The sequence below is a fragment of the Micromys minutus genome (assembly GCF_963924665.1).
Source record: "Micromys minutus genome assembly, chromosome: 27".
Classification (NCBI taxonomy): domain Eukaryota; kingdom Metazoa; phylum Chordata; class Mammalia; order Rodentia; family Muridae; genus Micromys; species Micromys minutus.
The window spans coordinates 42,217,051-42,237,742 of NC_137962.1; the positions used below are offsets into that span (position 1 = coordinate 42,217,051).

Consider the following 20,692-nt stretch of genomic DNA (forward strand, 5'->3'; position numbering starts at 1 on the left):
GGCCATGGAGGGATGTTACTTACTGGCTTGCTTCCCCTGGCTTGCTCAGCCAGCTTTCTTATAGAACCCAAGAGTACCAGCCTAGGGATGGCACCACCCACAATGAGCTGGGCTCTTTCCCCCTTGATCACTAGTTGAGAAAATGCCTTACAGCTGGATCTCTTGGGGGACATTTTCTCAACTGAGGCTCCTTTCTCTGTGATAACTCCAGCTTGTGTCAAGTTGACACAAAACCAACCAGTACAGAGGGTTTTGTCAATTTAATGAGAAAAATCCATCCAGTCTCTTAGCTATGTGTATCTGACTGATATAGGGCACAGAGCAAACGCAGATATCTGCTTTCAGCCTGGCCCAGCAGGTGGCTCAAGATGTAGATGTGGGGAAGAAGCCCCAGCCCCACCCCAGGCAAGCCTGTCTGTGGGCCTCCTTAGACCTCCTATTGACCAGGTCCTTTGACCTCTGACCTCTTCATGTAAGCTTATCCTATGTGTCTCTGGCCTCCCACCCTTCACGTGTCTCCTCAGCCTCCCTGCCACCCCCAATATCCCCAGGCTTCCTTAGCATCCTTTGGCTGTTTTAGGCTCCTCCCCCAGCCATCCTGGGCCTTTTAAGCTTCCACATTCCTCTTGCTGTCCTCCCCTGATTGTCCATCTATCTTATGATTTAGGTATGAGGCCCTGGGTCCCAGGGCAATCCTCCTGTTTGAATAGAAAGGGACAGGAAAGCTACCTGCTTTTATAGGGAGTCTGTCCCCAAGTGAGAGCTGCCCAGTTCCTCAGGGTGCCTAGCCACCCCGTGGTCACCTTTATGGCCTAGTGAGCTTCTCCCATTAATAGCTTAGAGTGTTGTTATGGTAGCTACTAGTTAGTGACCACCAGCCTTGGTCCTATCACCCACTCTATGTTTGCACAACCACATCCTGATGGGTACCATCATCCTGGTGATGTTCCTGTGACTTCTGTCATAGTCACCTTATCTTTGTGGTCTCTCCTCAGAGCACTTCACACCAGGATCACCGCATCCTTATAACTTTCTCAGTGGGCACCCAGCTTCCCCCACCCCCACCCCCATGAGCACCTCACTTTGTGGTCACTTAACCTCCATGGTGACCTCGTCCCTGGTGACCTTGCCTCATGGGCACTTTCTCAGATACCACCACTGGTCACCAGCAAGGCATCTCAGTTTGCCTAACCACCGTTCATGGAGGTCTGCCCTTTCACCCTGTAGCTTCCCAGGCCGGTCCTGCTCATCTGGCCGTGTGTCAGGGAGCCGATGACTCACTTCCCGGATGGGGGTCCAGGCCTGGGGCCTCTTGGGGGTCATGGAGCCAGGAGCTCCACGCTGACAACAGGGGCAGGTGTCACTCTCAGAAGTAAACACTGCCCGCTTATAATGAATGGCGGGCCACGGGGGAGCCACTGCGGTATTTAACAGCCGATATTGGGCTGTGCGGCTCAGCCTGGAACAGGCACATTATGAAGGCTAATGGATTTTTGAGGCCAGATTGATTTTTCATTAATTTGGTAAAAATCTTTTTCCTCTCCCCTATAATTCTGTCTTAAAACGCTCCCCCTGACAGCTCGATAAGTCACTCCCGCCTTAATGCAGGTCTGGCTCAACGTCTGGGGCTGTGGGGGGAGGGGAAGTCAGAGCAGCTGCCAATCACCCCCCAGGTAAATACTGCATTATGCATGGGCATGGAGCCTGGGCTACCCCAAGGTGGACACACACAGAAAAGAAGCCAGTCCAGGCTGCTGCGGACCCTCTTGGTGGGGTAGGCCTTGGCCACAGGCCTCCTAGGGCTTCTGGGAAGACAGGCAAGCTCTGAGATGTGGAGACCCCTCCATGAAGGATGGGACCTCAGATGTGTAAGGCTTCTTGCTCAACTTCCCCGAAGCCCCAGCTTAAAGTCTGCAATCCAGTCTGGATTCCTACAACAGGAGGCTGCCATTTCAATCCTAGCTAAGGCTCTGCTTCTAGCTCTGCCCATCCGCAGCTGGGCCAGCCTGGGCTGAGCAGAGCTGCCTCCCCATTTTCCAGCCCACCTTGACTTCCTCCTCTAGATGTTCCCAGACTTCATCCCCGGGGTTCCTAGACTCTCCGTCCCTCTTCTCTACAGGTGACACTTGGGCTTCGGTGACACTGGCCTCTTTGTCCAGCCACAGAATACACCCAGCATCTACTTCATTACCTTGGTCCACTCGTATGCCAGCACCAAGAGGTCCACCATTCCTAACACCACCCCATTTTTCATGAGGCACATCCTCATGGTTGCCTAGGCTCGGACTGAACACTTAAGTATCAGAGATGGTAAAAAAGATAGTGCTACATAAAGGTGCTGATACCAGAGGTAGTAGATAAGGTCAGGCTGACAGGAGCCAGGGGGAAGGAAGACTGTTGCTTCCTGGTTTGCTCTGTATGGCCTGCCTCAGCTTGCTTTCTTATCCTACCCAGGACCACCTGACCAGTCATGACACCATCCCACACCAATCATCAATCACTTGCCCACAGGCACATCTGAGGGAGGCAACTCCCCCCCCCCACCAGGGTCCTTTTCCTCAGGTGACTGTAATCTGTGTCAAATTGGCAGAAATGAATAGGCAGGACGGTGGTGCTGGTGATACCAGGGAATTCAGTGATGGCGGCAGGGAAGGCGATTTTGACGTAAGCCTTGGTTGGATGGGGGATGGGTAGTGAAGCAGACCTGGGTTGGTGGGGATGGAGATGGGGTGCAAAACTGTTGGGGAAAGAGAAGAGGGGAGAGGAGGAGACAGAAGAGAGGGAGGGAGAGAAATAGAGTTGGAAGGGGAGAAGGGGAGTGTGAGGGTTGTGAGGATGGGGACACAGAAGAGGGGAGTGATGGGGGTATGTGCCTAGCAGAACAACTCAGGGGGCCTCGGAACAGGGGTGTGGGGAGGGTACTACCGCAGCCTACAGGGGGGAATGGGACACGGGCCTTAGGAACCGAAAGGACCAGGGTAGGGCCTCTCTGGCCTCTACCTGACACAGGAGAGCTGCATGCTGAGAATAATGATTCGGGATGAGGTGCTGGACTGTACCCACAGCCCGCTCACCTCCTCAGAGCTGAGGGAAGAGCTTCAGGTGACTGGAACATCAGTGGCCGCTACGGATACAGTGGTGCAGAGCACCTTCTTCTTGATCCAGAGCAGAGCCCTTGGTGGGCCTGGCTAGTGTCCTCTGCTCTCAGAACAAGGCCAAGAACCTCTCTACCCGACAGAGCCAGGATCCTGGGCCCCCAATGTCCCAAGAGTTTTATTGCCCCACACACCGGAGATGTGGGTCTGTGCTCTCGGTGGAGAGCTGTGGCAGGCCATGGTGGAATGGCTGCTCTCTGACTGTGGTTTTCTAGAGGCTTTCTGGCCAGGCTATTGTATGATCTGGAGTGATCCAGCTCCTCCAAGGCTAGCCTCAGGTCTTATTCCTCTCTCCCTTATTCTGAGAAACTGAGGCATCCACAACTAGACCTCTGTAACTCTGTGGCTTGGCCATCATTCTCCCCCCCTCCAACCCCCCCCCCCCAAATACAGCTCTAAGTGGCCCACCCCTGTTGCCAAACCCCTGCATCTGTCCTACATCAGTAGCCTCTCCTCACTCACAGCCAGTACCCAGCCAGAAACCCCCTACTATGGGCTCTCGACTCAGGTGCCCCATCAGGCAGGACATATATGTCTGGCTCACATCTTCACCTCTCTTCCTTGGATACCCCAACTGTGCAGTGTTAAATTTACTCAGGGATGACTGGAGTTCAGGGACCCACCTTCCTGGCCTGGGAGCTTGGTGCACTGATTTCTCCCATGCCTGCAGCCGAACTCACAAATCCCTGGCCATTGGGAACAATGAACAAAATAAAATATTGATGAGCGTGGGGGTGCGTGGTAGGCGGAGGTTCTGAGCTGGGCCTCAGACTCAAAGCACACATGCAAAAGGGGGGGGGGTCTTTTTAGCCCTGAGACCCCTGAGGCTGAGGCAGGTAGCAGGGTCCTTCCACCTGGCCATCTCTCTTTGACTATCCATCACCAACTCCCCTACCCCACATGCACCCCGCCCTCACTCCATCCCCACCCCCACTCTCTCTTCTTCGCCTCCCTCTCCCACATTAATCTCCAGGCCTCTCACTGCTGATTCAAGCAAAACAGAGTTTGCCTTTTCCCCTCTCGGCAGATTTTGTTGGCAAAGCAGAAAGGAATCGTAGCATACGCACGCCTCAGCCTCCTGCCCAGGGAGCCACTCTGAAAATGAAGCACCCCTCCATGGCGTGAGGTGCCTTGGGGTGTATGTATGGCAAGCGTGCACAGACACCCCACTTCTATGAGCCTTATGTTCTCCCTGCTGGCTATGGGCTCCGGGTCTGAATTGGCTGTGGTGAGACAGGCAGGTCCCTGTTGTCCCCTCTCAGGCAGCACACGTGCATGGCATATGTCACATCTTCCTCAGGTACTCAGAGCCCCCACTGACCCAAGGGTCCACCTATGATCCACAAGAGTAAACACTATGTGACTGGGCCAGAAGGGGTTGGTTGTAGTCCAGAGCAGGGGTGTGGCCAAGCAAAAGCAGCCCATGGAAAGTTTGGGGAACTGTGTGGGGGCAGGGTGGTAGGAAGGGATATGCCAGGTTAAATGGGCCAGAACCAGGATTGCTCACATTCCTGATGGGGTGTCCATCAGCTAGCCCACTGGGGTAGCTGCAGTGTGTTGTTAAGAATCAGGGCCAGTACCCTCCCTCCTGCATGCTGGTGTATATTACATACACCTATTTTCTGTCTAAAAAGTTCACACAAAGGGCTAGCTAGGGCTCTCCTGGCCACTCAGTCCAAGCCCAGATGGGATTCTAGACCCAGGAGACTCTGGTCTTGGGAGCTTTCTCATACTGACAGCTGGGCCTGAGTCAAGGACAGTGTGTTCCAGGTACTCACCTTACCCTGAGGGAGTGCAGGGATGACCCAGTCAGGCACAGTGACACAGAACTGTGTGTGGAGTTACCAAAGCACGGGGACAACCTTAAGAGAGGCCCCTGAAATGGTGAAACTGTTGAGCTGGGGACTTAGGAGTTAAGGTAGAGAGCTCAGTTAGGGTCGGATGGCCCAGGCGTGGGAAGGTTAGCAGAAAAGTGTAGACAGGCCCTGGTAGCCTTGTCACTCACTGTGCAGCAGAGGAGGGGCAGTGTCAGTCTTCTTCATCCTGACAGCTCACCAAAAGGTGTGTGTGTGTGTGTGTGTGTGTGTGTGTGTGTGTGTGTGTGTGCGCGTCTGTGTGGTCCCACACTCACTGTCCTCCACAAGGTCTGCCCACCCTGTCATCCCTGATTATCACGTAATGGCTTCCCTGACACACAGTTTTATTAATAAAATTAGCAAGTGTTGAGGAACCCGAGTGGCCTTGGCCATTCTGCTGAGCTGGGAGATTGTCCCAGGAGGGTATGTGAGTTATGAGGGACTCACCTGGATCCCCTGGGAGCCTCTGCTACTCCAGAGGAAAAACTGTACTTGGATCTTCTGGACTCATGTGCTTACACCCTACATTTTACCCGAAGGACCTTGAAGCAGATGTCTGCACAGCGCGATGGGCGGCAGAGCCTGGAGAACAGACTCTGGGTGCTCTCACCTGGCCCCTGGGCAGAGGCTGGGGGATGAAAGAGTGGGTGCACTGCTGACTACAGAGCTGGGGAGCTGGCCTGGCTGCTTCTTCTCTTTCCTGGGCTATCCAGATTCTCACACTCATGGGGGACGGATGAGCTGCAGCCTCGGAGGGCTGCATGAATGAGTGGCAGCTGCCCCCTGGTGGTCTCAGAGAGCAAGTTCCCCATCTAATTTGATTTGGTTTTTCTAGTTCCAGGGACTGAGCCCAGGGTTTCTCTCATTCTCTACCACAGAGAAACATACAGCCTTTCTATTTCCATCCGGGACCTGCCAGAGGAAGAGCATCTTCACGGCCTCAGCCACGTACAGTTTAGGACTGCTTCTCACATGGTGCCCCCATCCTGTGCCCCTGGAGTCCAGGTCTCACCTTTCTAAGGAACCTGCAGGACCTGCTTGGGAGCAGGTGGAATGGGAAACAGGGTGTCTTGAAGGTTGGGGGGAGGGTAATAAGGGGACTGGAGATAAAATGTCTTTGCTGGGATCTTACACACAGAGAAACTGACTAACCAGCAAGAGTGACCAGAAGGGCTACCATGAACCAGGCAGAATCTTGCTATTCAGGGCAGGGACACGAGGGTACATGCCAACAGCAAGTGGACCTGAGGATAGAGCTAGGCAGCAGCAGAGTAGATGAGGCATGGCAGGAACCAAGAGGCCTGCTGCAGGAGGATTACACGGAGACATATCTCTGGTGGGGTAAAGTGGCCATGGCTCCAGTACCTGACCCCGACTCACCTCATCTGACCAGCATTTTTAATAAACACCTTTAAGCAAGGTGGGGGGGGCAGCCTGAGAGTCCCCAGAGTAGAGGGCAGAATCCACTGGGCACACCGGGCTAGCTGGAGCTGTTTACAGGGTGATGTACATAGGAAGATGACCCCCACAGTCACCCCGAGCACAGGGGTACAGCATGTCCAGCTCAGGGGCAGGTGACACAGTTCCTGTTGGTGCAGGGGTCAGGGTGGCTCCCAGTCTTGCTTTGTTTGTTCTTGCGGCCCCAGCCGAGGATGGGCCAGGGGCGGGCACGTACAGGCACCGGTGTCTCAAACCCACACTCTCTCTGGTTCCACAGCAGTGCTGGCCGTCGGGGTCCCTGCAGCCAGGACAGAGATGAATGTGGTCAGCCGTCACTGCCTGCCCTATCTGTGGCCACTCTGAGAAGAGATCAGAACCCTCTAGGAGCAATAGGTGTGCTCCGGACACGTTAGGGGCATCTTTGGCCATGTGAGGCTCTCTGTATGTTGCTTGCCACCCAGCCCCAGAGTGGCTATCCTGGACAGACGTGACCTCTGGGATAGCCTGGTTGAGAAGCCTCTACTCTGGGGACAAAAATCCCACTGACGTGGTCTGGGGCTTTCCTTTGGAGCAGGAGAGTGGCCACACTATGCAGGCACCGCTAGAGGTGACCATTGCCCAGAAAGCCACCCTTAGTGAGGCTGCTTGGTCACCTTTTCTCCGAGTACCCAGGGGCAGGGTGGTGGAGGTGACCGATAGGACTGAGGGCTGGGCTAGTCCAGGCCTCCCGCTCACCGTGCCGCGTGGTTCAGGGCTGGGTAGCAAGGACACGACCTGCAGGCTCACACCTTCCTCGCCCATGCTCCTCAGCTGTGTCACCACCTCCACGTGTTTCCACCACTTGCAAGGCTGCCCGTTCACGGACACGATGTAGTCACCCTCCTTCAGGCCGGCAGACTACGGAGAATGCGGATCAGTGAGGCAGCGCATTATGGTCATCTAGGATCCCCAGGATCAGGGGCTACGGGGCTTTTACCTCAGCCTGACCCCCAGGGACGATAGCAGCAATGAGGACAGGTGAGTCTCCGCGCAGTGTGAACCCAAAGCCTCCCTCTCCTCGGGTCATGTGCACCGGCCCGACCAACTGCCATCGGTTCTTGGTTGAGAACACAGACAGGGGTCCCTGGGAGGAGACGAGTGGTTGAGGGCTCTCCGAGTGGCAGTCGCAGATCTCTGATCTGTCTGGCACCCCATCTTAGCCCACCCATCCTGGAGCAGGAACAGGGAAGGGGGCCGAAGGGAAGAGGGACAGGTAGGGGGAACTGGCCTGCTTACCAGCCGATGGAAGAAGTCAGTCACCTTCACCTGCGACAGGCTAGGCATTCTCACCTCTGGGGCCTGGTGAGTCTTGGCTGACCAGACAGGAGGAAAAGAAGAATTGGAGATGAACCCCAGGCCTTTGGCCCTCCCAGAAAACCAGAGTTCTACCAGTGAGATGTGGCTCAGTTTGAGTCACATGGCACTGCCCTAGGTCCTTAAAGCCTAGCTGTCCCTACTGACAGCTGGGGCTGTACTATTTCCCCGAATATATGTAGAGGCTCCCAGGAACCCACCAGGAGGCCCCAGCTGGCACTGTGCCTCTGTCCCCTCTTGCCTTGCAAGAGTCAAGTAGGAAAGGACGTGGCGGAGGATGCTGGCCTGATACCCTCACAGGCTCTGCTCCTCAACACAGCCCACCTGACCCTCAACTCTTTCCTCCTGATTCGGGGTTCCTAGTGCTAGGCTGGGATCAAAGACACGCGCTACCACACCTGGCTCGCTGGCTGCCTAAAGGGGTCCAGCTTGGCCCTCTGACTGGCATACTCATCCCAAAGGGCCCAGATGCTCACGTTGGATGTCGGGGGCCTCCATAGCCTCGAAGAAGTCATCCTCGCGCTCGAGCTCTGAGTACTTGGCCAGGGAGCGCCGCAGGGCCTGAGTCACCACAACCTGTAGCAGGTCCACCTTGCGCGGGACTCTGCACAAGGTGTGAAGCCGCAGCGCCTCCTCCTGGCCCAGGATGGCACGCTTCAGGTGGGCCTTGGCTGTGCACAGGCATGGCACTGTCACACACACACACAGACACACACACAGACACACACACCCCATGCATGCAAGCTGGCCCTTCCAGGCTTGGTTCCAGACCCTCTGTCTCAGGATGCATCAGGAAGTGGAACGGGCCACAAGGCCAGACAGTGTTGGCTAAATTAGGAAAGTTCCGCCGGGCCATATAGTAGAGCAAGGGAAGAAAGAGCTGTCCCCAGTTATGCCCCCAGCTGCCCAGTTCAACAACCCTGCTCTTAGCAGTTTCCACCAACCCAGGGATGTCGGTTGCTGAGTGACTCTGGGGGCAGCCTGCCATGTTTAGCCCAGGGCCCTCACCGAGCTTCCTGCGTTCTTCTGGGTGCTGCGGCAGTGTGGGACCTTGGGGTTCACAGGTAGCTGAGGGCTGGAAGGTGTGCTCCCGCCTTGAGAGTTCTCCCTCGGCTGCTGCTAGGGGTCAGAGAGGCCATGCTAAGCAGGGAGCCTCTGTGGGTACACACAGGCATGTAGAGCGACACACTCACTGTGGCTTTCGCAGAGGGCCATAGCTGTGTGATAGTGGGCCAGGGCGCAGAAGTGCTCAGCCTTGACATGCGCCAGGTTGGTCCAGGAGGCAGGCAGGTAGTCTCGGACAGGCGTCTGGGCCATGGCCCGGTGCACACGCCTATATTCGTTTGCCACCTAACAACAGGCATGCAGGTACAGATGGAGCCTTGTCCTTCGCTCCCGCCCATGGAGCTCAAAAGACAAGGCCACTCAACAGCGTAAGTCTCCTGCCTCTGCACCCTAGGCTCAATCTCCACCTACCCGACCCCACATTCCAGCACCCTCTCCCTAGATGCCAAGCTGAGACAGACCTGGGCATCTGGGGGGCTTGGTTCCTATTCTCAGAACCCCAAGAAAAGTGGGACAGCAGCTGGCTTTAGGGATTTACGCAAAACACAGGGTGAAGATGAATGAAGTCTGTGGCTACCCATCCTTCCCGGACCCGGCTCCAGCCCAACTCTATTCCTGTTCTCCTGAGCTCTGCTCTCCACTCTTTGAGTGGCCACTGCTTGCTTGACCAGCTCGTTGGGGCTTCTGGGCAGGGCTCCTTGGCCTCACCTGGGCAGCTTCCTGAGCCAGCCGCAGCTGATCTGGACAGATGTCAGGTGTGGCCGAGGCCGGCAGCAATAGACCCTTGAAGATGCACTCCTGCGCCTGGGCAGTCATGAGCTGCTCCAGCACAGAGAGGGAGGTGGCACTCATGTCTGGGCTTGGCGCATGGGAGAAGTTCTCTCTCAGGAGTCTGAAGGCCCCTAAGGATGGACAGAGTGCTCATGTGGGCAGGGATTCCCTATGCCCGCCAGGACTGCCTTCAAAATTTTGCATCAGTGGGCTTATGTGCTAAGTTTTTCACACAGGGAGGCCATGCCACCAACCCTACTTCCTGCCACAGAGATGGGCACCATATCCCTCTCATTATGGTCTACAGCCCTCACCAGCAGCCCTCTGGAAAGCCTCAGCGGCGTGGCTGGTGCCCTCGGTGCAGGAGCAGTCCTGCCGTGCTCCAATCTGCGTGTGGAGTGCCCCAATGTTAAACAGTACACTGCCCTTCTCGAAGGCCAGAGCCCGCTGCTGTGCCGGGACCCCCGTGAGCGAGTCGTACCTGTGGCGTGGTGTCAGGATGGGTACAGTTCCCACAAGGACCTGGCCTCCCCTCCCTGGGTCTCCGCCTCTGTTGCTAGCCCCTACCAGTGGAAGAGCAGCCCTGGGCTCCTGGCGGGACTGAAGAAACGTGCATCCAGAAAACAGAGCTGGCTATAGTAGGCTGCAAGCAGATCCAGGCCCACCTCGTCCCTGCTGGGAGTCCTTGTGGCCTAGAAGGGAGAGTCTGGGTAGGCCCAGTTCCAAGACTCACCATCATGATGCCATCCTAGGGAATCTCTGGGCATCATTCCAAAGAGCACTTGGCATCCTAGGGACTTTGAAGGCAGCTTGGCACAAGAGGCCAAGCAGGGCCCTGAGGAGGGGACATGCACTGCTCCTTCCAACAGAGTACGGGCAGAACAGAGTCAGCTGTTGGTCCCAGATCTCCTCCCATCATGCAGGGAATCACGTGAAGCTCTACGCCTGGATCCAACCGTCTCTCCCATCTTCCTCTTCTGTCTCGGGAGTAGCCCACCCACCTGCCGTAGGTCTTCTAGCTCCTGGATCTCTGTCTCATAGGACGTACCGTCCTCTCCGAAGTGCTCAGAGATCAGTTCCTGAAGGAAGAACGGGTATTGCCCGTGGGGCACTCCACGCCTGGCAGCCTGCTCCAGGAATGGGAGGGGCCATGGTAGAGCAGGTTGACTTTGTACTTGGGGCCAAGGAGAAGGGCGGAAGACCTGAGGGCTGGAACATTGACGCTGGTGTTCTGGTCCCCAGGGCTTGGGTTCCTACAACAGAACTGGGCCAGGGTCCTTGTAGGACTGTCTTTACACATATTTGTCATCTACCACCTTGGAGACTCGGACACTAAACCAAAGGTAAGTCTCTTTCTTGGGAGGTCCTGTATGCTCTGAACTCCCCTCCAGGTCACTCAGGAACCAGTTGTTCTCAGAGAGTAGGTACCAGATGGGTGACATCCTTGTGCCAGGGGACCTCATATAGGGAGTCCTAGAACTTGGTGGTCATACTGGGGCTTCCAGAATGATGAGGCCCCTTCGTAGCAATTCTGGGGCAGGACCCCAATCCAATCCTTCATATAACCTTTAGCCCAGGTTGTGGGGACCAGAAGAATTTGGTAGCAGGAGGGCAGGTTCGGTTTCCCATATGGTGGCTCTTCCTCCCCACTGTGCCTCAGCTTCCTCATTTGTTCATTGAGATGATGAGATTAGGAAGCATCTAACCCCTCCCTCAGCCCACTTCAGGGCCATGTCCCTCAAAGTTCACAGGCCGGCACTTACCTTCAGCGGTGTGGCCCAGTCCAACTCCTTGGTTTCCTTCAGGCCCAGGGGGATCATGGGAATAGTAACACTTTCACTAGAACCAGAAAAATGGGCTCTAGGTCTGGAGTCCTATCCTGAGGTTCCCACCACCTAGGTGCACGCTCCCCACGTGTGTGCATGCCCCCCCCCCCGGCCTCTCGCACCCCTCTGGCTGGTCCACATCTATGCTGCTGCTCAGCTCCGCCAGCTCCTCCTTCAGCAGCTGCAGGTTGGAGTTGACATGGCTCAGCTCCAGGACGACTGTCTCTCGGACCCAGGTGTTGCTCGTGGCTCTGGGAGGGGGTCAGGGAAGGCGAGAAGACCCATGCCTGAGGCAGCTCCAGTGACCCACCCAAGCGTCAGAGCTCATCCAAAGGGATACGTGCTGCTGGGCTAGCTCCCCTTGCTGGAGTAAGGCTGGAAGTAGAGCTAAGTAGGGCTGGCTCAGAAGTGCCTCCCTTCTAGGATGCCTACTCTTATAGCTTATTCTCCAGTGCCACTGATTCCAACTGGACTATGGGTACAGCCAGCCCTCCCTATATATCTGTACTGGTGACCAACACAGGTCTCTGATGACAGGGAAGAGGAGGATGCTTAGGGCATAAGGGCTTGGGGATCCCATGTAGTGTGGGTTGCAAAGGCTATGGGGAGATGAGAGCATTCAGAATGCTACTGTGCTCTGAGGAGTAGCCTAGGGCAGATGATCTATCATCTGTAAGGTCTCCAACCTTAGAATGTCCAGCCTCTTCTGAGCAGCCTCTGAGGTTCACCAGATACCTCAGAGTTGGGCCTCCTAAAGGGGCTGTTGGTCCTCTAGCCAAGCATGTACGGGGAGGCCCAGAGGTAGGAATAGGGCTGGCTTGTCTATGAGGGTCTAGGCAGAATGGTGTAGTATGTGGCTACTGGGACCGGAATGGTAGCTATGTCATGGTCATCTGCATGTGTCCCTCTTTCTGACTAATAACAGGAGCGTCACCCTGTCCAGGGCTAGGCAGCAACAACTGCTCACCTGTAGAGGTTTTCAGCACCGGTCCTCATTCGGAGCTCCTTGCTGATCTGCTGGTGGAGCCGAGCCCTGTGACTCTGCAGCTGGCCAGGCTGGTTTTGCACGAAGGAGTCGTAGCTCTGCAGGAAGGGCGCAAATGGTTACGCCCACAGAGCCCCCATCAGCATAGCCTCTGCCAAGCTCGGAGGACCCTGGCCTGTCTTTGGGGAAAGAAGTAGTCACTGTGGGCTGGAACCCAAGCTAGTGCCACAGGCAGGGGCCCAGGCAGGCCTGGCTGGGGTACAGGGGTGAAATGCTCCTCCTCAATGGTTCACAGACAATATAGGCTCAGCCTCATCCCAACCAACGAATTGGGCCATACATCACGAGGCTTCTCCAGAAAACCAACTCTCCTATCACTGGGCACTCCATAGCCCTACAGTTTAAAATGTGATGTGGGTGGAGCTCTGGACCCACCTCTTGAGAGTTGGCTCAGGGGTTAAGCCCATACTGTCCTTGTGGAGGACCCAAGTTTGTTCCCAGCACCCATGTCAGGTGGCTCACAACTATCTGAAATTCTACTTCTGACTGGGTGGGATTCAACACCTCTGGCCTCCAAGGACACCTATACTTATAGGCGGATAAAATTAAAATAAGGGGCTGGTTCAGCGGTTAAGACCATAGGCTGCTCTTCCAGAGGACCCAGGTTTGATTCCCAGCATCCACACGACAACTCAAAGCTGTAACTCTAGTCTCAGGGGACCTGACACCCTCACACAGATACCAACGCACATAAAATAAAGATAAACAAATGTTGTAGTTCTCCATAGAAAGTCCTTTCTAATTGTCCTTGATGAAATCAATGTCTTCTGTTCTGGGGACTCAGCAGATCAACTAAGCAGTTGTGGTACAATTAGCCTTGGAGTTTGACCATCTTTCCAGAGAGCCACTACTGAAACCCAGGATGAACCTCCTTGGAAGGGCCTGGCCCTACATAGCCCTGGAGACAAGTCTCTGCCCACAGGGCTTTAGAAGTAGCATAGACACAGATACTGAGAACCATGCAGCTACGGGCCGTGAGCTGGTGCTGCTCAGGCAGTGGGTAGGTCTGTGATACAGTAAACAAGGCATTGGGTTCCAGTGTGCCTTTGTCAGCTCCAGTAGGGATGAAGGCTCCTCCTGTGTAATGTGAGAACAGTGGCCAGTGTTATCTGACATCCCCTCTCTCCAACTACAGGCCCAGCCGTGGCTTACAGGCTTCCTCTCAGAGCTGCCAAGGAGTGGGGATCAGTGGTTCTGGACACAGCACGAAGTCCTCCAAGCCATGCAGGGTTCAGACCCTGTGTGGGTCAACCCACCAGCCTAAGACTCAGCTGTAAAGATTTGGCAGATGGTTCTTTCCCTGGGGAACACCCTCACTAGTGATCACATATGAGGGAGGGGGTCACAGAAACTCAAAGGCTCTCGTCCAAATGACACAGAGGTGTGTGTGTGTGTGTGTGTGTGTGTGTGTGTGTGTGTGAATCCTGGCCATGCATTCAAAGTGTGGCTTACTGTCACGTGAAGAACATCCTCGGCACCTTGCATGGGATTAATCGAGGCTTACATCTTGGCTTGGATGGAGCTCCTGGAGGCATTCACTTTGACTGTGGCCCCATGAAGCCAGCTTTCCAAGAGAGGCTCATGCCACTAAAGAGCGCCCACAAAAGTGGCACCTGGGCTCACTCTGGAAGAAGGAGGCCATTAAGTCATCCTTGGGTGACCACGGATAGGTGACTCACTCTCTGGATAGCTGGCACAAGATAGCATAGTGGCAGAGTGAGCCACGTTGTACTGTCCTCTCAGGGCCACCCCTACCAATGCAGGAGGGAAACAGACCACAATAGTCTCCTGTCTTCAAAGCTAACTGCAAACGCCATTTTCACAAGATCCTACTGTAAAAGGATCTAGCTTTTGATGGCCCACAGCCCCAGCCCCTTCCTGACCTGCTGGGGAGCTGAGCAGCCAGTCTCTGAGTTTTCACCGGCCCCAGACCCTGTTCTTGCCCTTCTTAACCTTGGTTCACTTTCGGAGGGCCTAGCCAGCCTCCTAACCTGTTTTGGTGGAAAGGCAAGATAAGCTGGGCTTGATGGATTCTGGAAGCCGATAGCCCACACCCAATTTTCCACACTGGGCCGAGGGAAGTGCCCAGCAGGGAGGGCACAGATGCTGAGTAACCATCTCTCTCCTGGTGCAATCTCTCCACCCTCTGGAAACAAAGGCCATCTAAGCATGGCTGACTTCCATGGTGGATGCTCTTGTCTAACTCTGGGAGAGCTTGGCCATCACTTCTGACATCGCAATAGCACTGACCAAACCAGAACAGGACCTGGCTATGATCAGAGAGGAAAGGGATGCGGTCAGAGAAACGAAACCTCCTACTCAAAGACCCAGTGACCTGAACTGGGCTGGTCCTCAAGGCTTAGCAAAAGGGAGGGGACAGTTATCCCCACACAGGACTGGGAATAGAAAAGGAACAGAGAAGCCCTCAACCTTCCTAGGCTTCTCTTGCTGAGTCAGTTCTTTACTGAGTCCTACACTATGCACAGGAAAGTGACCAGAGCAACATGTACTCCCTCCAAAGGGGACCTGCAAGGCCTGGCCACCCTAGGAAGAAAGAGTTCATGGAGTGCGTGTTACCTGCTGTCTTTGTCTCCCTCCCTTCCTCCCTCCCTTCTCCTAATCGACCACCACCCCCATGCCAGCTAGTCACTGTGGCATCAAGCATGCCTAGGTAGGATGGAGCCCTTGAGGGATCTCTCCAAGCCCCAGTGCCTCCCTCCTTCCCTGGGAGACCTCACACACACACACACACACACACACACACACACACACACACACACACACACAGGAGCTGGATAGAATCAACGAAGTACAATCTGACACCAGGAAGGAAGGAAGGCAAAGTGCCATGGCAGACACCCGGGGAGTAGTGACAGGAGCTTCTGCTTAGCAGCCCTGGGGAATGGGCAGGAGTACCTCAGAACCCACACACACACTAAGAAACTCAAGCACTCATTGGCCCCCAGGAAATACCCAGACTGGAGAAGCATAGTAAGATAATATCCCTTAGGCAAAGAGCAAACAAGTCTTGATTCCACCCCTGTGTTCCCAGAAGCCCAGGCACCCTCAGCTCTAGAATCAGGAGCTTTGGAGGGGATGTCTGTACAGAAAAGTAATGAGGCTGCCCCGTGTTGTCTGCTGCCACAATCTAACGTCGAATGGACACCAGCTCCTACAGCTGTGCACGCAGAAGACAGTTAGAAAAGGAGACTTGTAGGCGTCAGAAAAAACTCGTGTTTGGTGGTGGAGGTGAGGGAGTGGGGGTTGTCACCTATCAGAACCAAGAAGTTGGTTCTGAGAGCTAAGGGAATCTCTGACTTCAGGAAAACCACCTAGACTTTGACTGCGCCACTGTTATCCCCACTTGGCTGGAAGACAGGCTCCGGCCTTTCCCCAGCCTCAGTTTCCCCAGCTGGCTTTCAGGGGAGTGGGTCCTAGGAAGGAAAGGCCGCGAAGGCCGCACTGCACAGCACAGGGCAGGACGCTGGAGACCCACACCCCTCCTCAGCCCCCACCTTGCGGATGCTGCTGTCGTCCTGTTGCCCAGAGCTGTCCTCACCAATGCCCTGGCCATCTGGCCTCTCCTCGAGGATCATCGTCGCCCGCTCGGACGCTGACCCTGAGAGGCCTCGAGCAGCAGGTCCCTCGCGCTACAAGGAGGACCAGCCGCGCAGCTCCGACTGTCCTCTCCAGGAGAGTCCGAACTGACCGGTGGGGCCGAGCGCGGGCTCCGCCTGCAAAACTTAGTATTGTCCAATCAGAGGTGACAACTGCTTCGATGGATAGAAACTACTACCAACCAGAGTGTGAGAAAGGCGGGTTCCTGGTTAAGGGATCTGGTAACTCTTAGCAACCAGGGCCGCTCGCCCGAAGAGGATACGCATGCGCCACGCTAGCTGCAGGTCGTGCAGGGAAAGTTAGGAAAAGACACGCAGAACTGGGGGCGGCGACCGGGAGCGGCTGCGGCCTCTGCTGGGACTTCAGGGCTTTATCTCGTCACCCCGGCAACGGGACCCTCCAGGACTGCTCCAAAAATGTTTACAATGGGGTTTTTAAACGGTTTGTTAGAGACAAGTGCTTGTGCTGATTCTTAAACAATGCCTGCTTTCTTCCCGGTACTGCGAAGCAGAGCTCCGCTCTGGTCCCCTCGCTTCTAGAACCGCCCCCAGAAACCTCGCCTCCCGGACCTGGTTATATATTTGTTTCCAGAGCCTACATTCTACTTGACCTCCTTGTGCTTCCCAAACCGGATCGCCTCCCAGAACTCCTGTTTGGAGAATTGGACGTTTTCCAGAACCTGAGCTTCTTAGACGGTTTATCCCGAAGCTCTTCTCAGATTCCATGTGGGCTGGCTCACACTAGATGAGCTGAGAACACATCCTAGAAATGAGTGGCTAGCCCTTTATCAAGCCGCTGCAAAGGTCAGCCCCCTCCAAGCTGCCTGCCACCCTGCTCTCAGCTTGCCGGGACTAAGACTAAGTCGGCGACTCAATCTCTCCGCCCCACCCCCTCACACACACCTGGCTCTGTCATCTTCAGATCTAAATCTTCTCGGCTTAGCTCTTGAACATCCCTGGACATTTACAATGGGCACCCCCAGAAATACTTCTCTCCAAACTCCCTGGCCTTCCCCAATAGTTTTACTGAGCTCAGGGCATTCGGTTTTTTATCTTTTCTTTCCTCCAGCATCTTCCTGATGAGCTTTACTTAATTTCACTTCACCCTCCACAGATGTCTTCATGGCCAGCCTCCTCCATCGCTGGGGCTCTTATTATGCTCCCTAAGTGTGTCCAACACCTTAGAACTTCCCAGAGACCACGGGTGCTGTCACCTAGCACACCTGCCACCCTCCTGTATGGGCAACCTGGGATTCAGACTTCTCTGTGTCTGCAGAATCCTGTATGTGTAGACTGCATCCACGTGGCAAAGCATGAGTGACTAAAGCAACCGTTTCTCTTAAAGATTTACTGTAATTTGTGTGTGTTTCTGCATGAATACAGTGCCTGCAGAATCCAGAAAAGGGTACCAGATCCCCTGGAACAAGAGTCACAGGTAATTGTGAACTATTGGATAGAGGGTCTGGAAACCTAACTTTGGTCCTGCATAAGACTGGGCCACATGCTTAACCACTGGACCATCTCTCCAGCCCTTCCAGAATGGCTCTTAACTATTCTTTTCTCTGAAGGATTATTCCTTTCCTAAACCTTAGGAAACTCCACCCCTCCCCAGCTCACTAAGGAAAACTGCAGGAATTCACAGAGTTTTGGGAACAGGTTCTCCCTAGGGGCTTTTAGAGATGGGCTACTTCAGTGCTGTACTCCTCCCAGTAGTACTGTGGGGTGTTAGTTCATCAGGCAAGGCTGTTAGGAGGTGAGGAAGGCTCTCAATTGTTGAGGGTCCTAAGAACTCCAGGGCTTTTTAAATGAGAACCCCAGACTCAGCCAAAAAACAGGTCGGAGTGGGTTGGTCAGATGCTTTTCTAGCATGCACAAAGCTCTAGGTTCACTGACCAGCAGTGCATAAAACACCATTAATCTTGGTATACAGCAGGAGGACCAGATGTTCAAGGTCCCCCTTCAGGTGGGGCTGGCTTGGAATCTACAAGTCTGAAAACAAACAAACAAACAAAAAAAAAACAAACAAATCAGGTTGGAGAATAGAATAAAGCCATTTTCAGACAGAGAATATAGCTTCAATACCCCCCTCCCCATTTCTAAGAAAGGCAATAGAAGGCCACTGTCTGAAGTGTCAAACCAGTAAAGCTGCAGAGGCATTTGATAGCTGGTCCTTAGTGGGGACAAGCTGTTTGCCTTTTGCCTTCAGTGGTTACTCCCACTCTAGGAAGAGATGGTTCTGAGGGCCATGCCAGCACTCAGCCAAATGAAAGCTCAGGCAGAGAAGCTCCCAAACAGGGATTTACCCAGGAGAGTTCCTCAGAGTAAGGAAGCTGAAATCAGTAGACTACGTAGTGTGTTTCAGTTGGCAGAGAGCTTGGGGTTGAACTCGTGAAAAGTATATGAAAAGACAAGGTGGTTGTGAATTCTAGGGAATATGAAAAAGCTGGGGGCGGGGAGCAGTTGGAAGAATCCAGTGGTAGGAGGAGGTCTTGTCTGCAATGTCTGAAGTCCTAGGATTGAGTTGTGACATTAGACAAGAGAGGCAGAGGACGTGGATCCTTAACCTCCTCAGATAGAACCTGTAAATAATGCTCAAGTTAGAAAAGAACTTCCCAGGACAGGGGTGGGAGGGCTGTGGCAGAGAGTGGGGGGTGCCAGACCAGAAAGTAGGTACTGGGGCAGGGGCTGGGATACAGTTCAGTGGTAGAATGTTTGGGCCCCAGAGCATAGCAGGGGTTCCAACATTCAATGTCCAGCACAAGAACACAACAGCAGAAAACATTGGACGTGGACACAGAATCAAGAAGGGAAGCTCTGTGCAGTTAGATACCCAACCAGCAGTGTGGACAGTCTCAGAGGAGTGACTAAGAGGCAGAACTGCTTCCTTTTTTTTTTTTTTAATTAATTAATTTATTTAACATATATCTATATGCTGTTTTCATGCACACCAGAAGAGGGCACTGAATTCCATTTCAGATGGTCATGAGCCACCATGTGGTTGCTGGGAACTGAACTCAGGACCTCTGGAAGAGCAGCCAGTGCTCTTAACCACTTAGCCACCTCTCCAGCCCAGAACTGCTTCTTTCATTGGACCATTTATTCCAGCATGTGCTGGCCTGCTTTTCTATTTTTTTAAGAGTGGATGTCTAGAAACTGACGGCAGCAACAAAAAAAGCCCCCAAACAAAATGTAACTGTTGGAAATAAAGGGCTATCTTTTAAAAAAAAGATTTATTTATTTATTTAATGAATGTATGTGAGTACCTGTCGCTGCCTTCAGACACACAAGAAGAGTGCACCAGATCCTATTACAGATGGTTGTGAACCACCATGTGGTTGCTGGGAGTTGAACTCAGGACATCTGGAAGAGCAGCAGGTGCTTTTAACCACTGAGCCATCTCTCCAGGAAGTGCTCTAGCTTAATAAGACTGGGATGAAAAGGGAAGTTAGAATACCATACATAAAATTTGTGGTGTATAACTGAAAGAAACTCTGTAACCTAATTAAGCTTGCCAAGTTGAAAGAAGATAGGGCTCATAGTCTGAGCGGCTGATGGTTTCTTGAGAACAGAAGGCGAGAAGTCAGATCAGAGGAGAGGCTGTGTGGGTGAGCACGGCCTTCTGAGCCTTCTGACTGCCAGGTTGTCTGAGGCCAGAGGGAAGTCCTACGTCCTGTCTCACCTTAAACATCTTTGTCATAGCGGTGAATGAATAAACAAATTCTTCAGTCCATATCTTTTTTAAGCACTTGAACTTTATGTAATGAGTCCACCCATCCTGCCATAAGAAAGTAATCAGTAACTGGCAGCTTATGCAACAGAAACCCATTTTGTAGGAGGCTCTCAGGGCTCCTGAGAAAGGCCTGCAGAGGATGACCATGTCTTCTGCCCTGGACACCACTATGGCCAGGTCCACTCCAAGAGCTGTGTTGTGGGGCAGTGTCCTGAGAGTGGTAGGGAAGATGGGCTTTCAGGAAGTCCGTGCTGGGCTTGCTCCTCCTCCAGTTCTCCTGGGGCAGGAAACAATTCCAGTAAGCCGCCCTAAATGAGATAAGTCAGCTAAACTTGATAAAGAAGGCATATTAGACACAGGTGACTATACATAAGAATCTTCACAGTGGGGCTCTAGGACGAAGGGTGGGCTTGGGGGCCAGGCATTAACGCTGGGAGGATCCGAAGAGGTCCAACCAAAAGCAATTATAACTCACTGGGAGGGCTGGGTAGGGTTTGAAGCAAAGCAGATCACGGACTGATTAGCTGTGTCCATCCCAGATTAACATGTTGAAGGCTGTCTCTCCCTCCACGGGATGTCATGGAGACGGAGCCTTCTGGGTTAATGCGGGCTAGAGGAAGTGCAACCAGGCCAGTGCCTCCTAAGATAGCTCTCTATACCCTCAGGACAGGCCACACCCCAAAGATTGAATGCACAAATCGGGAAAGAAGGGTCACTCACCAGGAATTGAATGGGCTGGTACTTTTCAAGGGCAGTTGGAAAAGAGGTTCCTGTTGCTTATGCCCCCGCCCTGCCCCCGTGAAAGCGCTGCACAAAACACAACTGCTTAAAAAA

General features: G+C 53.8%; 1 protein-coding gene across 3 annotated transcripts; it reads right to left on the reverse strand.

Annotated features, from left to right (window-relative positions):
* Nucleotides 1-6,502: 6,502 nt before the first annotated feature.
* On the reverse strand, nucleotides 6,503-16,169 carry RHPN1 (rhophilin Rho GTPase binding protein 1). 3 transcript variants are annotated; one of them, XM_080939057.1, is made up of 15 exons: nucleotides 16,027-16,169; nucleotides 12,434-12,549; nucleotides 11,589-11,717; nucleotides 11,404-11,479; nucleotides 10,642-10,719; nucleotides 10,208-10,332; nucleotides 9,955-10,121; nucleotides 9,578-9,771; nucleotides 8,998-9,154; nucleotides 8,813-8,920; nucleotides 8,281-8,475; nucleotides 7,781-7,803; nucleotides 7,428-7,574; nucleotides 7,187-7,348; nucleotides 6,503-6,749 (listed from the first exon to the last, which is right to left on the reverse strand). In XM_080939057.1, the coding sequence occupies exons 1-15, from the start codon at nucleotides 16,105-16,107 to the stop codon at nucleotides 6,576-6,578; spliced, it is 1,932 nt and encodes a 643-aa protein (XP_080795183.1). In that variant the 5' UTR covers nucleotides 16,108-16,169; the 3' UTR covers nucleotides 6,503-6,575. The 3 variants fall into 3 exon arrangements, with proteins under 3 accessions (XP_080795183.1, XP_080795181.1, XP_080795182.1); XM_080939055.1 differs by having other exon boundaries at nucleotides 7,727-7,803; XM_080939056.1 differs by having other exon boundaries at nucleotides 7,727-7,803; nucleotides 8,813-8,923.
* Nucleotides 16,170-20,692: the final 4,523 nt, after the last annotated feature.